Genomic DNA, 17,299 nt, shown 5'->3' on the forward strand with positions numbered 1-17,299 from the left:
ATATTGGCCTGAGAGTGACTGTAGGAGCACCAGGCACTTTTGATTCTGACCCTTAACTACCTTTGGCCTGCGATAAGGAACCTGGTCTCCCTGGCTGGGTCCTGTACCTGTAAGATGGAACTAGAGCAGTTGCGCACATCAGAATCTGCACTGAACCCAAGTTACCTGAAAGAAAAACATCTGTGTTCTAGAATTTTATTTTTTTAACTTAAACAGGCCTTTCTTTGCTAAGCCTGGTCTGAATTTACAAAAAGGGCTCTTCCCAGCGTAGATCGTGCTCCCAGCTGTTTGCACTAGGTCTACAAAGACCCTTAAGATACAAAAACGTGGGTAATGTCACAAACCATTAAAGAATCAGGGCTGGCTGTGAAGAATGACCTTTCCTTCTTCCTCGTGGGGTAAAAAGCAGGAAGCACGACAGCAAGAGTCAAAGAGTAGCAGCCAGAATTGCGAGTGCAGGAAGGAGCTCTCTGGCTCAGTTGTAACAACTCCACTTTAAAGGCTGCAGCCTTTTCCAGTCTGCCTGGAGAGCTGCTGCAGTGCTGCAGCACCTCCTCTCATCAGCAGTGCTGCGCTTAAACACCTCTCCCAACTGGCTATTAAATGCACTGCTATATTTTAAAATTGACAAGTATTCCTACCACGAGGCAGAAAAACAACCTGGTGCCTGGAAAATGTCACTCACTTACAGAAAAGCATAGATTTCTCTTCCTTAAGGGAAGAGAACCCTTCCTTAAGGGTTGACGAGCAGGGTGCACTGCAGTCTATCCTCTCCTTCACCCATCCCTGGTTCCGCAGCACGGATACAGTAAAACCACAAATTAATGTTAGCGGCACATTAGCAAAGGACATTGCAGATGGCTACGGAGCTACCAGAACTGTAAGAGGAAAATCACAACTCAGCAAGGCAATACTTTCCTAAAACAGTCACTTGACTTTTCCCCGAGTCTCTCGGAGCAAAGGAAAAGATGTGCCTTGCCACACGCTGAATACTCATCAGCAGAAGGGGAGAATATGCACATTCATTTCTTTTGCTCCTTTTAGAGAGGAGTTAAGAGCCACTTTGACCTCAAATGTCCTTTCCCACTTGAGATGTCTGATGCTCCCACGTATGACCTGCTTTGCACGCAGTAATGATCCAGTATTCTCCTCACTTTCCAAATCTTCCTTAAGGATATAGCATTAAATACATTCACCTGCTGCAGCCATGTGCTCCATGCACTGGACCAAATCTAGCTCAGGTGAAACTCTACTGATACCAGCACGTGCGTAACTTTACTGATCCTGGCCTATAACCAACCCAACTTGGAAAACTCCCTGCTTAACATCTCCCTCCGGCAAAGGCTGGCCACGTCCCAAGTACACAGCTTTGGATGTTAGATCCTTGCCCTAAATTAAACTGCTCTCAGCTCAGAAACGCAAGGACGCCTGCAAAGCTTGCCTTATATTTTGCCAGTGCAAGTTGGATGGTTCAATAACCAGGGAATTAGCCCAGGGCTGGCTAAAACCAGATTCAATTAAACTCTCCTGTTAAGGTGGATTTTTTAATCCTTTCTCTTCCTCAAAAACTGTATCTTAAACCTCAGAAATGCGACTGCCAGGAATTCCATCACAGCAAATATATTTTAGTAAGAAGTTTTTATTTTTGTGAACCTGCATCTTGTCAAGAAATCTGGACTTTCTTGCTAGCAAAAACCAGTAAGGAGAAGAAAAACCTTTCCTCAGCATACATCCAAAAGCGCACCTTAATGACAACGGAGAGAGCTTCCTAAAGATGGGAAATCCTGGATACTTAGCAATATTCAGGAGCTGATTAATCCATGCTATTTAATATTTGCAGTTTACTGGACAGGCATTGAACAGTAAAAATGTGACAGCTCAGAATGCAACGCTGCAAACTGAACCGGCAGGGAGACAGAACGATAATTACCCAAGAGCAACAGAAGACGTTTAAGACCGGCTGTGAAAAAGTCTCCCTAGACATCGCATGCGTAACAACTGAGAGAATGGGGTCACTGTGTAAATCTCAAATATTAGGAGGAAAGAACAGGCAAGGTGGAAATGCTGCAATACTGCATGGGAGAGAGAAAGCCAAGCTCTTGAGACAGCCCTAAGTGTTGTGGGGTTCTGGAAAATCAAACATTTGCAAAAGTTTTAGTGCATGATTTCACACGTCACACAGGCCGCCCCGCAGCTCTCAGCGCTGTCCCTTGGCTCCTCTCCACGTCCTGCTCTGCAGGGTGGTGGCTCAAACCAGTCACAGCCCTACCTGGAATTAAGATTTGAATACAAAGGAAAGAAACAAATTCAGTCAAGTCTCCAGAAGGCATGAGGCTTCAGCAGTGCCAAATCCTAGACACACGGCAAAAGGTTTTAAGGAACTGTTGGATCTAAAAAGGTACTTCTACAGGTAACACTGACATCACATCTCATCTTTCCTTCCCATCTGGCAAGTACGCTGTGCGATAATACAATGGATAAGCACTATCATCACCTCCGTCTCCCTTCACCTTCCTAGAAACAGTTTATCCCAGCTACGAAGAGCGGGGAAAAAAATCCCTGCCTCCCAAAAACCAAACAAAACCCCTGACCCTTGGCCTTGCCTTGTTGACGGGAGGCTGCAAGCAGACATCCAGAAAGGAATCTTATCACTTGGGCAGTTTTAAGTCAAAGTCTCCGTAACGCAAGATTGAGCAGGAAGGTGACAGCTGTCCAAGGCAGTCCCATTTCAGCCCCAGCAATGCCACTTACCTGCAGCAAGCTAACATCGTCTGCATCGCTTGATCTGTTCACATTATTGCTTTTAGGAGGGAACGGGCTTTTGGTTTTCTCCTCTCTTGGATTCTGTCCATTCGTCAGCGAGTCTTTCTTTTGACTTGGACGGCCTTCACGAACAGGTCTGTCTGCCACCAAGCGCCTCAGTACTTGATCCTTCAAGTGCTCTGCTTCACTTTGGATGCTTCTAGATTTGCTGTCTGACGCTCTGGTTGCGGCCTCACTGCTGGGACTTGCTGCTACATCCCTTTCCAGGAGTTCCACCCTGTTACCTGCCAAGCTCCGCTTCTGGAATGACCTCCGCAGTCTTTTTTTCCACTGGACAGGGATGACCCAGTCCAACCACTTGTGAAACGAGGTCTTCGCATCACCTTCTGTTTGAAAATTTAAGAAGTGCTCTGTGCTTTTTGATTTCTTTATAAACACCAAAACGGAGTCAGAAAAGCCAGTCCTGCTTGCCTGACACGCGCCAGGCATAGTGCAGTTCACCTGTATGCATGTATTTTCCAAGAACCAAAAGGCATCACAGGTGGGGCTCTGGCAGCAGGCAGCCTGACAGGACTGTACAGTGTGAAACCCCTCCAGAAGCTGTAGACGGTGATCTTCCCACGATCTCAAATGGACACCAAGCAGGATCTTCCCTGGCTCGCATTTAGATCCGTTCCAGTTTGCATCTGGGAAAGGAGAGGGAAGACAAAAGCAATTCTCAGTCCTTTAAAGCGGTGGACAACAGATGCTCATCACTATTGTCAAGATGAATTTAGGGCACAGGAGTAATGCAGGAGAGAGCGTACAGGAGAGTAAAATGGGGGCTTCTCAGAATCTATACTGGCCTCAGCATCCAATACTTGTACAAGTTTTTAAGCAATAATCTCCTATCAATGGGACCACCATCCAAGAAAGTGCCGTCAAGAAGATGGCAACGGAGCTAACTATCTACAACAAAAAAAGAAAACAGAAACACTTGTGTTTCAGAGAAGACTGCAAGGCCCAGACTGAACAGTGAGGCAGAGGTGACACAGCAAGTTAAGAGCCAGAAATTGAACCCAGGAATCCCAACTGCAGTTTCTTATTCTAACCAGTAAACAGCATCACCTCTCTGCCCACAGTTTGCCTTGAAGAACTACGGAAACCAAGTTTGGGTTGGTTCATAGTGTAAGGGCTTTTTTTCCTCTTCCACACTGATGTTTGAGGTCAGTCACTTATTTTGGCTGAAACTGCTCCATTTGAGAAGTCATTACAGCTTCTACCACAGAGGTCTGCAAGGCCTGTCCTCGCCACCTGCTCTGCTGCAGTGCTTTCTGTAACAGAAATTATCTGCCAAACATGTTTTTTCAGGAGCGAAGTTACTTCAGATCTCAGATCAGCAGTAAAGCGGCAACTGCTTTGCATATGGATATTTTTTTTTTTCCTTAGCCTGAAAAATTAAGAGTGCTTGCAAGGATCAGTGGATTGAAGGCTTCCAAAATTCCGAGCTCTGCAGATTAAGGACTCCCTAAAAATAGACTAACGACCTACGGGACTGTTACGCTGTGCTGTGTTCAGCATCCAAGGGATAATAGGTCACTGGAAGATTACTTTACAAACTATGTCACTGGACTCTGAGTAGTGCAGCTGGAGAACATGCTCCACGTCTGGCTCCCTGCCTGCCAAGAATGGAGTTCTTGAACACAACACAAATGGGAAGCTTTTTTTCTCCATTAAAACAAAGAAGTCTGAAATTAAATTATAGTACCCTCATCTCCATTTCTGGACAGCACACAAAGAAAAGCTCAGTAACATATTACTATTCCAGTAACTCTGAACAAATACAGACTTCCTGCTGTATTATGCCCACGTTCACTACAGTGGGAACTGAACAAATTAACAAGCATGGATGTAGAGGCTGCTGATCTATCTCCCCTGTCCCACCCTGCTTCTCCTGCCACTTCCAAGTTACAAACTCATTAAGGATGGAACATGCCGAGACCACGCAGATCTCCATGTCTCATCCACCAAATAAAAGTAACTTGGTGATGGCACTGCAGCGCGTTTTGTGATTCTTGGAAGACATCATGCAAGGTCCCCGCTGCCCGGCACAACTCCAACAGCCCTGCTGAGCCACAGCCGGCTCACGTAGGAGGAAGCCTTCCAAGTGTCAAACACAACACAGACAGAAGTGCAGAGGGGGAGGTATTTTTCCAATCAAGTTTGGAGCTCACAAGCAGTGGTCAGCCTCAACCTCCTGAAGCACCAAGCCTGGAAAACTCTCTGTGAGACTAGAGCAGTACAGATGGATGCAGGTTTCTTCCATTCTGCCTGGTCCAGGCTACTTGAAGCATTTGACTTCAGGACTTTAAACTCCAGCCAGAAAGACACTTAACCTCAGACTACTGAGATGGCAAGGAACTCTGACCTCTGAATCACAGCTGACACCCAAAGTCAGTGATATCAAAGTGCTGTGGCTTTCCTCTTTCTCCTGCACCACGCCCCAGGCACAGGAGGAAGGGGAAAGTCGCAGCATTTCTATAACCTCGTATGACTTGCTTAAAATAAAGGACAATGGTCATACTCATCTACCTTTTGCGTGGAATCGCTTGCTACACCAAAAATTTCAACCCAAAACGGGAACTCACACCGCCATGAGGAAAAGTTTGGTTTTGAGACATCAGAAAGCAGGAAGCAAATTTATAGCTTATCGTCAAGCCATCTCAGCAAAGGCAGTTTAAAGACAAGGCTCCAGAAAGCTAGCATCAGCTGCATCAGAACACACTTGAGATCTCTGACCAAGTCACGGGGAACCGCAAACGGGGACCTCCATAGAACCTGGTGCAGCACTGCACTAAGCAGACACGGACCTGCACCAAAGGAGAGAAGGCAGCTGTGAGTCCTGGCAGAGTTACTAACTCCTGCTCACTGAGAGAGCAGCCTGTTCGGTCCGTTCCAGTCCCTTGTGCTGGACCCCGTGCAACCACACGCAGCAGCTGCACACAGGAACTCACAGGCTGGGTCAGACCAGCAGGCCAGCAAATCCGGTCACCGACTGCAGCAATGCCAGCAGCTTCAAAGAAAAGCACACGAAACCCATCAGCAGGAACGGCCCCAAGGACGAGCTCCCTCCGAAGCCCCAGCAGCCTGCCCAGCCTTGCACAACACAAATCACAAGACGCCTGCACAGCGGGTGTGCTTAGTCACTTCTTAATAATGTTTTTGTCATTTTTTTCCTTCCCTAGTATATCAGTACAAAAAATGCTGCTCTTCTCAGGAACTCGGGAGTTCCTGTCCCAGTGATGCAGCTCACAGCTTTGCTGAACAGCAGGGGAACGGAAGGGACAAGAACAGTTTATATTAATAAGATCACAGATTTGCTCAGGCAGTTAATCCCTCCTGATAGCAGATTAATGATTAAAGACTTGACTCTACAGACTTTTAAAATCTGTCACATGTAACTAATTATGTCAACATAGCTGCTCTTACCTAACTCCACATGATCACACTAACTTCTAGGGTAATTATAACTTCTAGTCATAATTCCTCCTCAGTTCAACAAACTCTGCTGCCTCAGTGACACAAACAAGACAAAAAGACAAAAACTCTACAGTGGAAAAAGTGTCCACGGCAGGACAAGTGTCACATATAATTATATTTATTTCTGCACAGGCATCAGCCTTTGTGGTTTAACTCTCCCAATCAGACCAGCCCTCAAACACAGCAGCACTGTCCCAGACACCCTCCAAGAGCGACACAGGATCCACAGCTCTAGCTCCAGACTTCTAAGATATTGCTAAAGACAGGAAATACCAAGCAGGAAGCCCAGTCTACAAGGAAACACGTGATCCATGTGACACACCATCCAAACAGCACTGAGAACCCTTTGCTAGGACCAGGACCAGGAATACGAATATGCCTTTCCAGGTTCTAAATTAGCTATTAAGGTCACATAGCTCATTAGCTTAATCAAATCTGTCACTCATTAAGTATCCAGGAAGGCCTGGAGAAACAAGAGACGCTGCAGCAGCCTAGAGAACGTGTCCACACAACTGAAAAACAAAGCAAAAGCATCCCCTTTTCATACCTTGCTGCCATGAAGAGAGCAAAAGGAAAGCAGCTGTCACGCAGGCTGATAAACACCGAGGTCACCACTGCCTCAAACCTATAATTCACTGCAGCTTGAACAAAGAGGGGGAAAAATGGCACAGAACAAACTTAACTAAGATCTGGTGAGGGCTACATGTACACATGGGGAAAATGCCACCTCCTGGTGAAGATGTGGCCTCAAAACACTGACAGGAACTTAACGCACCTCTCTGAAAAGTCAGAATCTGAACTTTCTAAATTCCACAAAAACCCCACACAATCTATGACGCCAAAACTTCCACACAAGCCATTAACTTGGTTATTTACTTGAGCAGGAGGGTTGGTTACTCAAGCTTGAACAGGAAATAAAAAACCAAACATAACAATTGCCTGTAGGCAAATACAGATTATTGACATAGTGTGTTTGGGGAGAGTCTTAAAAAAAAAAACGTTCCTGCCTCCCTAACTTGCTTCAAGTATTCCTTAGCTGAAATTATTTTCCAGAGTATCCCTTGTTAATTCTGGAAAAAAAAAAAAAAGATTCTCAGCTCAGAGAAAGCTCTCTAGGAGGTACAGACAAGCGCCTGAAAGCCAGTACTGCGTGTGAAGATGTGCAGCAGTAGCTGCGTGGGACAGACAGACACCCTGCTGCTGACCACCCGGTTACTCAAAACAGCAGTTGGTTATCAGAACCACGCAGCGTTTTAAGAAAGGACTTCTCTTATTCCCACATCTCTCCTACCCTTCTGACAGCTCATTTAGTAACTCTTAAGGGTGAGGGTTTGTTTGTTTAAGTCAGCCACAACGTCTAGCAGCAAATAATTTCACTTTCCTCTCAGAATATTTTAAGCAAGTGAGAGGGATAAAAATTAAAAACACAGCCACAGCCCCAGAGAGCACAGAAGAATCACCTGCTGAGGAGCACAAGGCACACAGGCAAGCACACAGGAAGAACAGCTGCAGACTTCTCAGCTCCCTCCCAGGTTTTCCCAGGCAGTATCGTGACAGAAATCGGGCGCTAATGCTGGACTTGGCTTCCAATCTCTTCTCCATGGCCTTTGTGGGCAGCAGTGGGGTTCTGGAAACAAACAAGAAACAAAACATTGACCGATAATTGATATGTTCTTACACAGATCCAGTCGACACTATGAAGAGCACAGAGCATTTGCACAGGAAAAGCAATGTCTTATCTTATCCGCTGTGACTTAGTCCAGCTGCTGCTAAGTGACTATCAGTGTACGATACCAAAACGAAATCCATAGCAGCGAAGTCTCCAGTGCCGAACTGCAGCAGGCCACCACGACGGCCTTTCCCATTACCCTTGTGACTTCTTCCTCCACCACTTTCCGTGGCAGAATATTTAATATCATCACCTATTGGACTCCAAAGACACGTTTGGGAAATTTCAGTCTGTAATGTGCCACAGGCAATGGACACCCAGCCAGCCCGAGCACAACAGAGGCACTGATAAACGCAGCACATCTGCCTGGCAATGCCATCACTTGCACGCTGGCGCTGGCTGGTACCAGTCAGAAACAAAGAGACAAGAATACAGCAATGCTGAGAAACACGGAGATAAAGACCTGGCTTGCCTCGTATTTTGCTCCGCAGGGCAGAGATCATGAAAGCCCTGATCCTCCTTCTCAGCCTTTCTAATGCCAAAGGCCCTTTTACAGCCCCACACATTACCCAAATCTAAATTAGCTCCAGGTGATGTGATATTAATTACGTCACAAATAATAAAAATTATGTGTTTTCAAAGAGTAATGAAACACCGTTAGGCACAAGGACTTAAATCTGCCATTTCTGAAGAGTTAAAAGGAGTCAGAGATCTGCCCAGGCCAGGCCGGACGGGGCTGTGAGTGCCCTGGGCTGGTGGAAGGTGTCCCTGCCCAGGGCAGGGGGGCTGGAGCTGGATGGGCTTTAGGGTCCCTTCCAACCCAAACCGTTCTACGATGATTAGTGCTGAAGATATTCAAACCTCGAGGGAATTCCACTCAGCTGCCCGGCAGCGAAGATGAGCTGCAGGAGCGCTGGAAGGGACGGACGCGGGAAGAAAACTTCACGGGGGGAGGTGTAAAACCGCGGCTGTTCAGCCAGGAGGTCGTTAAGGAAACTTCCCGACCCCCCGGGTCCCCACGGGGGCTGCCCGCGCGGGACGAGCACGGCTCGGTCCACGCCGGCCGCGGTGACTCGGGGCCGGGGCGTAGGCGCCGAGTAGCCGGGCTCGCCCCGCACCTGCCCGGCTGGCAGGGCACGCCGAGGGCGGAGGCCCGCGGCCGGGAGGAGGGAGAGCGGCGGGCACGTACCAGGGGCGCATGGCGAGGCGAGCTCGGCGGCTCCTCGGCGGCCTCAGGCGGGCGGCGGGGCCGGGCCGGGCCTCCAGCGCGGCGGGGCCGGGGGCAGCGCGGCCTCCTGCCCCGCGGCCATGGCGGCGGCGGCGGGGGCCCGCTCACCCCTCACCCGGAAGTTGAATCGCCGCCTCCCGGAACCGGGACCCCTTCTACAGGCGCTGTCCGGTCGGTGCCGGAGCTCCGGAGCCGGTTGTCCCGGATCGGCTCAGTGCAGGGCGGGGAGGGGAGGGGAGGGGAGGGGCGGGAGGGGCGGCACCGCCCTCCCGCAGCCACCGGGCGAGGAGGCCGCGCAGCCACAGGTGATTTGCCCACAGGCCGCTCGCAGGCGGTGGCTTCGGGGACTGCCCAACAAGGCGGCAGGCGGTTGGCCGGTGGCTCGGCGGCGGCGCGCGGATTGGCTGAGAGGCGGCACGGGGCCGGGAGAAGGCCGGGCGGCACGGTGGTGAGGGAAGGGGCTGAGAGGCCGCGGGTGGCGGCGGCGCCGGTTTTACTCCCCGTTCGCAAACCGAGCTCCCCGGCCATGGCCTCGCCCTCGGGAGACGGGCACGCCACGCTGAAGAGGTGCCTCGGTGTGCTCAGAGACGCCAGAAACGACAGCGAGCAGTTCGCAGCCCTGCTCCTGGTAAGGAACCGCTGCGGGCCGGCGGCCCCGGGCGCCGTCGCCTCAGGTCGGGGCAGGGGGAAGGCGAAGGCCGCCGCTGGGAACGGGGGCGACCGAGCGGCCTTTGCAGCGGTGCCTGCTGGCGTTGGGAACCTCGGGACGAGGCCATCGGCACGGCGAAGGGAGCTTGGCCTCGGCTGGGATGTGCTGAGCGTTGGTCAGTGCTGCCGCGCCCTTCGAGCACTGTGGTAAAGCCCTGGATCAGCACTTAAACCAAACCAGGGGTTCGCTTTTCCGTACTAATCAAAGTTATTTAGGCTTCTTATTTTTCCCGTAAATTTATCAAAGCCTCTTGCTGTGCTGCGCGCTCACCCCTGGTTTGCCCTCCAGGTGACCAAAGCGGTGAGAGCCGGAGAAGTAGACGCTAAGACCCGTCGCCAGATCTTTGACGCTATTGGATTCACGTTTCCGAATCGCCTGCTCCACTCCAGGCAGCCCCCGGCAGGCTGCCCCGCACACACCTTCCGAGCGCTGGGCCTCACTCTGTTGGCGTGTTTCTGCACCGATCCGGAGTTAGCTGGTCACTCCCAGATCCTGAACAAAATCCCAACCTTCAACGATGTCCTGGTTTCCCCCTGCGATCCGGACGGCACGTCCATGATCGATGATGTATACCAGTGTCTGAGCGCTGTCATGGCCACTGCCAGGGGCCCCAGAGAGCTGGTGACCAAAGGGACGGTGTCTGCCCTGTGCCAGGCCTACGTGAATTGTAATTATGGCTCTGATCGTGCCTTGGCGCTGCTCTTGGGGCTGTTGGCCGTAGCAGAGGCGAAGTGCTGGCAGAGAGACGCTCCGCACCTCCTGGCTGTGCTGAGCAAGCTCTCCGATGACTTTCTCAAGGCTGAAGACATGACCAAATTTGAGCTGTGTGAGCTTCTGCCTCACTTCATCCCCTCGTCGCTGCTGCTCACGCAGGACTCGCAGGGCTGCGAGTGCCTCCATAGGCTTTACAAAGGGCTGGCCGACATCTTGGGCAGTAAACTCAGCCAGTCGCAGCGGGACCCTGCTCTGAAGCTTGCTGCCTGCCTCGTGCAGGCCTGTGGGTCAGAGTGGATCCCAGCAGGGAGTGCTGGAAGCAAGTTCCTGGCCTTGTTGGTGAACTTGGCTTGTGTGGAGGTCCGCCTGACCCTGGAAGAGCCGGATCCTTTGGAGGCGGAGGGGAAAAAAGAGGTGGTAACAGCCTGCTATGTCCTCATTGAGATGGGGATTCAGGAGTGCCTGAGAGAAGAGAAACCGCTGCTAGAAGAGGTGCAGAAAATGCAGCTCATGAGGATCATGGAGGAGGCGTTTGGAGCTGTGATATTCTACTTGAGACAGGTGACGCAGGGCTTTCGAGCAAAGAGCGTGTTTGTGTGTGTTTTTGTGGGAGGCTTTGATAGCTGTTCACTGGGACGCTTCGTGGGTGCTCAGCAGCTCGTGGCTGTAGCTGCGTAGGGTGAAACGTGCGTCTTGGCCCACTGTGGTTTCATACCTGCAGTAGCTCGCTAGGACAGCGGCTCTAACGTGTGATTTTCTGTCTGCTTTCCTCTTCGTGCAGGTTAAAGAGGAGGAGTTACAAGATCCTTTCGTATTTGCTTCTGTTCGAATCCTTGGAGCCTGGATGGCAGAAGAGACGTCCTCCCTCAAGCAGGAAATCTGTGAGCTCCTGCCTTTCCTTGTTCATTATGCCAAGAAGCTTTTCAAAGAGGGCAACCCGGCTGCTAGCCTTCCCCAACCGGAGCTGGTCAACACCGAAGGCTCTGGCTTACCCCAGGATGCTCTGAGGTGCATATTTTAAGCACAGAGTTGATGCATTTTAGCACAAAATGCTCAAATCTTTATCTATTTTCCATTCTCCCCACTGTGCCAGTTCCATAGCTTGTTCCCCCCACCCCCAGGTGGATATAAATGCAGGGCTTAGACCCGTTCTGTCTTGTTTTTCTGATTTTTTTTCCCCTTCCAGATTTCTGCTACCTGGCTTTTGCCATTTAACAGCAGAGGACAGGCCCCGGGACATCCTCATCTCAGAAGGGGCACCGGCACTGCTGTGTGAGTACTTCCTGCGCCAGTGGGAGGTGCTGACTGCCGAGCCTGGGTCCCTGACTGCTCTGACGAGCACTGAAATGAGTCTCCAGACAGCGTGTGGGATTTTCCTTAACCTGGTCGTGACAGCTCCGCACCTCGTCAGGTAACGGAGCCGCAGGAGCTTGCCGCGAGATTGTCGGTGGGAGGAAAGAGGGTGAAATGAGCTCACTGTGAAATGAGCTTGCAGGATGTTTTAGGACACTACGCTGAAAAATATTTTTCAATACCAGTTACGTTACTTTTTTAGTGCTGCATTTAGCCTTGACGTTTTCAGGTGCTTCTGGCTCCGCTCAGGAAATGTGTCTGAGGGTTTGCTTTCTTTCTAGGCAAGACAAAGCCTTTTCCTCCTTGATGGACATGTTGCTGAAGTCTCTTCCACTCCTGCTGCCCCAGAAAGATCGCCTGGTTCTCGCGGCAAACTTTGCCACTCTAGGCCTGATGATGGCCAGGATCCTCGCAAGCGCAGCAGGTAAGGAAAGTTCCCGTTGGCAAAGCCGCGCGTTGCTCTGCGTGGGCAGAGACTGAGGTCTGAGTGGTTGGGCTGGAGAGAAAGCGAATACGAGGGAAACAGGTCTGTTGGAAAAGTGACAAAACCAAAAACCTGGAGGGGCAAGGAATATGCAGAAAATTCAGCGCGCTGGGATTAAGAGATTTCTAGGGCAGGAGGACGGTGCTGCGCTCTCCCTGAAAGCCCTGCTGCAGGCAGACCCGCCCAAGGGTCCCTCCTTTGGGCGAGCGAGCTCTGTACGGAGTCATTCATTTCCTTCCTCCCCCTCCAAGTTCTTCAGGGGACCCAGTCTGCCAAAGAGTTCTTCGGAGCCGCCGTTCGCTTCCTGTCCCAGGCCCACGCCGCCCAAGCAGACCCCGGCAGCAGCCGCTTGGCCGCGGCCGTGTCGCCTGCCTACGCGAGCGCCTGGGCTGACGTCCGTGAGCTCTGGTTCCTGGGGATGCAGGCCTTGGCCGGCTGCGTGCCGCTTTTCCCCTGGCTGCCACAGGCCGTCCTCGAGGCGCAGTGGCTGGAAAGCCTCTCGGAGTTCCTGACCCACGTCGCTCCAGCTTCGGTGGATTTTGAGCTCATTGCTGCTTTCCAGGGCGTGTTGGTAGAGCTGGCCAGAGCCAGCAAGCCGTGCAGGGCCGTGATCCTGTCCCACCGCGGCGCGGAGTGGGCCAACCTTTACGGCATGGCAGCTTTGGAACAGTGTCTGTCTGAGCAGTGAAGAGCCAGCAGCACCCTGGTGTGGGAAATTAAGCCAGACACCTGCACGAGATCCATTCAGCGTTTCTCCTGCACCCTTTGGTGCTGGGTAGGGACAAAAAACCCAAACATTTTAACAAAACTTTATCAAACTGGAGTGGCGCAGCAGAGCTCAGCGGGGTTTGCACTGTCCACAGCCTGATGTGCAGAGCCCTTGCTGCCTCAGAACATTTCAACATGCATCTGCTTGACTTTCAGTCAGTATTCTTTTTTTTTGCAAAAATGTACTTTTTATTATTATTAAAGATATTTTTTGTTACTTTGTTTGTTGGCATTTATTTCATCCCGGGGCCCTGGGAGGTTGCCTGCTTCTCCCGTTAATATACTCTCCTGATTTTCTCACAGTAAGTCTCTCAGGATGTCACCTTATTTTATGTCAGAAGCCTGCACATGTTAGTGAACTACCTTGGCCTTGCACGTAGAAGGCTGCAAAAGGCAAAACCAGAAAAAGCTTTAAAATATACTGCTAGCAGGGAGAATGACCCTGTAACTTGGCACAGACCTGTCCCTTCCTGGTGTGAAGATGTACAGAAGGTCTTTTGCTGTGCTGTGGGACAACCCCACTGCTCCTGTCCATGACTGGTGCCGTCACCCCAAATTTGTGCCTAGAAAGCCTTCACAGCACCCCTTGCCCTGTAGAACACCCGCAGGAGGCACGGCCCTGGGGATTTGCGTTTGCTCGGGCTCCCTCTCGCTGCAGGGGTGGGATGTGCAGGGGGAGTTTTCCACTCCTGCAAGGCGAGGGCTTCAACCTGCAAAGGCCTTGGCTCTCTCCAGAGCCGTCAGGTACGGATTGCAAGAGCAGAAGTGAGTGAGTTACGCCTCACGGACTCCCGACAGCCTGAGAAGTAGTTTGCTTTACAGAGAGGAAGGCCAGGCATAAAAATGTACCCACATGTGCGATGGGGAAGTAAATCACGTTGCGCCTGGGCTGGCAGCCCATGAGCCTGGACACATAGAAACCCCCAGGAAGAGCAGCCGGGACGGAGCGATATTCCAGAGCTTGTCTGATGGAGGATGACTCCGTCCGGAGCAGAGCTGCCTGATAGGGCTGCAGCCCGGACCAGGGAGGCTTTTCCACCAGGTGTCAGGCGAGGAGCTCTTTGGGAGCAGCAGTCTCGCCGGGGACAGACGGCTCTCCTGGCTACCCTCGAAACTCATGCTGGGGGGGCTGGGGAATCGCGCGATGGAAGGAAAATCAAGTGAGGACCCGCCTTGAGAGGAGGGCTGAGTCTGGGTGCGTTCTTGCTTTTATGCTGTATTTTTAGCTCGCCACTCTGTGAAAGCAAACGCCTTACACAACCAGAGAGGAGGCATCTGCTGTTGCTCAGGAAAAGCATCTGATCTTTCCTGCTCGGCCCTGAAGTGTTAATGCAAGTCGGAACAAAGGTAGGTGCTACCAAGAGAAAGCGATGCAAGCCAAACAAGCAAATGAGCTTCCTGGCCTTGGAAAAGAGCATAACTCTGCTGGAGCGTGGGCTGGGAGAGTCTCCCCGTCCTGCCAGGAACACCTCATCCCTACACCCCACGGAAACATCAATGCCTTGGAAGAGTCAGAAGCGCGTTTCAGATTGTCAGAGAAAACTTCCAAACCCTCAGATGCTTACCTTCAACCATTCCCAGTCCTATGTGCCCTTCAGCCTCTGGACAAAGGGTGTGGGCTTCCCATTAACAAAAGGCTATCATTAGTGCTAATGAGAGATACGCGCCTGTATCAGCAGGAGGACGCTCTCCACTCTCCCCCAACGCTGCACTGGGCTCGCTGTGGTTCGCAGCGCTGGCTTGGCCGTTGTTCATCCCTACGGGCAGTGGTAGGAGCTTCCACAACACCTCACTGGAGATCCAGTCTGGACCCCATCCAAGACCAGAGCAGTCCTAGACCCAGAGACTTTTAGCTACTGGTCTTTTAAGTCCCAAGCAGGCTACCTGGGAGCAAACCAAGAACCCAGCAAAGTCCTCCAATTTATCCTTCACCACATCGCAGGGCAGTGGGGTTTGGCCACCAGCAGGTACCTGGAGAGAAGCACCTGTCCCTCGTTCTCCCACTCTTCGGTGGAAATTCCCACCAGGTGTGAGATGGACCATCCGTGCCTTGAGAAGTGGGACCCTCCCAGAGACCCTGATGGCTCGGCATGCAGTTATTTCTTTGCACAGCATGAAACGTGCTCCTCCTGGCTGCCCGTGAGCTGACAGAGGACGGGGTGACACACCAGCCTTGCTCCGGGGTGCCAGTGGGCTGAATGCCAGAGAAGATGCCAGGGCTCCTTGTCCCAGGACACCGCTTCCCAAACACGTTCTCGGACAGAGCACCCCTAAAAGGCTGATTTCCCCCACCCCCCCGGGACCCCTGGACTCTGACAACAAGGAGCACAAAATGTTCAGGAGGGGAGAGCACTGGAGCTGGTAGAGGCCTCCTGCCACGGGGGCGTCTCCGTTGGCTCTGCTCGTGCCAGTTCGCAGGTCCCGGCATGCCTGGGGCGGCTCAGCCTGGCGCGAAGGAGGTGGTGCCCCATCAAAGGTGGTTTCGAAGGCTGCGAGCTGCCTCCTCAGCTACTCCGCGCCAGCCCGACCGCGGGTTCTGCTAGCAGCGGCTGGCGTTGGCGAGCATCGGTCCCCTAGCGCCAGGAAGGTGGATGATGGCATCACCAAATGTCCCGTGTCTGCCACAGCGCTTTGAGATCCCAGCACAGAGCAGGATCCCGGAGCAAACCGTGCTTTATCTCCCAGTGCGTTTTCAACACCGCGGCATTCCAGCATCCAGAAACAAGACGATCGCTCGCCGTGGCTTGGACAAGACGGATGAGGCCCCAGAGGAGCAGATGCACATTCTGTTTCGCCTAAATGTCATAATGCCGTTCCGAAGCCAGCCACAGCAGACGTTCTCTTACCATGTTCATTCACACTGCCCCAAAAGCACTGGGAATAAAATTAAATATTTCTTAAGGCTGTTATTTGGTTGCCACGCTGAGCACAGCTGAGCTGAGCACAGCCCCCTCCACAAACTTCTTGCCGTGAGATGTCGCAGGGTGGTGGGGGTGCGAGGCCTGAGCAGCGCGGGGGGCTGCCCCGGTCCCTGCCCACCCCTCATGGGAGCTCCATCCTTCTTCCCAAAGCCCTGCCCAGCTCTCCAGCCCCATAGCAAGGAGCTTCCTTCTGCGCCCGGATTCCCGGGGAGGGGATGTGGGAAGTGACAGGAGCAGCCACATTTCTCTGAGGTGTCGATGGGAGCCGGGCTTCTGGGGAAGAACCAGCCCAGTTTGCCCAGCGCGTTTGGTGGCAGTGGTGGCAGCTTTGCCTTTTGTTTTTCCTTCCCTTTGTCTGCGGGTGCTGCGGGTTTCTTCTGCTCAGTCTCATCCTTCCCACCCGGATTTTGTGCAGTTTCACCTCTTTCCGATGGATAAAGACTCGGCGTTATAGGGATGAGACGAGCAAGGGACGTTAAGAGCAAACTGGAACACAACTGCAAAATACAGCGTGTCCAATCCCATTTTTCCTAGCAAATGAAACAGATCTGGTGGAAAATAAAACCAGAACTTTCAGGAGCAGCGTCCTTGAGCAGCGTTGGAGGGGGGCTGAAGAGATTTGAATAGCTCGGCCCTTTACACCCCTTCGCATCCCTCCTTCCTCCCCTAAATGCCATCTTTAACAGAAATAAATTAGAATAAATGATCAGCCCTTGCCTCCTAAAGACAGGTGGCAGGGTAATATTAAAAGAAATGAATAAAAATTCACTTAATGAGCATTGTTAATTAAACCTGGAAATCAAAGAGGTCTGAGTTGTGGGAATTCAGAGGAAAAATGAAAATGAAGGGAGCTGTAGCTCGGGGCGGGAAGAGTGGAATTAAATTAAACGGGATGTGGGGTTGTGTTTTAATGTCGATCCCACGTCGCGGCCAGGGGTGGAGGGTTTGTTCTCCGCTCGCACGCAAATGCCGCGCTGCCACCCGTGGAAACCCCTGCGCAGCGACGGGCAGCCCGCTCCCCACGGGTGGCACGGTGAGGCCGCGGGGACCCCGCGGGGGGAAACGGCAGCCCCGGAGCCCGGCCACGGCACCCGTGGGCCGAGGGGGAGCGGGGAGCGAGCGAGTGTGCGCCATTGTCCGTGGGCGTCCGGGTCCCGCGAGTGGGTGTCGA

General features: G+C 52.1%; 2 protein-coding genes across 2 annotated transcripts in view; one reads left to right on the forward strand and one right to left on the reverse strand.

Annotated features, from left to right (window-relative positions):
• The window catches only part of KIAA0319L (KIAA0319 like), a 31,230-nt gene extending 21,926 nt beyond the window's left edge, over positions 1 to 9,304 (reverse strand). Inside the window, exons 1-3 of the mRNA XM_086765243.1 lie at positions 9,141 to 9,304; positions 7,743 to 7,909; positions 2,752 to 3,449 (exon numbers count right to left, since the gene is read on the reverse strand). Of these exons, the coding sequence (XP_086621369.1) occupies positions 2,752 to 3,449; positions 7,743 to 7,884 (840 nt within the window). The 5' untranslated portion in view covers positions 7,885 to 7,909; positions 9,141 to 9,304. The remainder of the gene's footprint in view (positions 1 to 2,751; positions 3,450 to 7,742; positions 7,910 to 9,140) is intronic.
• A 309-nt stretch (positions 9,305 to 9,613) lies between these two features.
• On the forward strand, positions 9,614 to 13,424 carry NCDN (neurochondrin). Its single transcript, XM_086765245.1, has 6 exons — positions 9,614 to 9,807; positions 10,177 to 11,163; positions 11,384 to 11,610; positions 11,789 to 12,013; positions 12,237 to 12,379; positions 12,691 to 13,424. Exons 1-6 carry the CDS (start codon positions 9,706 to 9,708, stop codon positions 13,125 to 13,127), a joined length of 2,121 nt encoding a protein of 706 aa, XP_086621371.1. The 5' UTR covers positions 9,614 to 9,705; the 3' UTR covers positions 13,128 to 13,424.
• Positions 13,425 to 17,299: the final 3,875 nt, after the last annotated feature.

Source organism: Chlamydotis macqueenii, chromosome 22 (assembly GCF_036417535.1).
Source record: "Chlamydotis macqueenii isolate bChlMac1 chromosome 22, bChlMac1.mat, whole genome shotgun sequence".
Lineage (NCBI taxonomy): Eukaryota > Metazoa > Chordata > Aves > Otidiformes > Otididae > Chlamydotis > Chlamydotis macqueenii.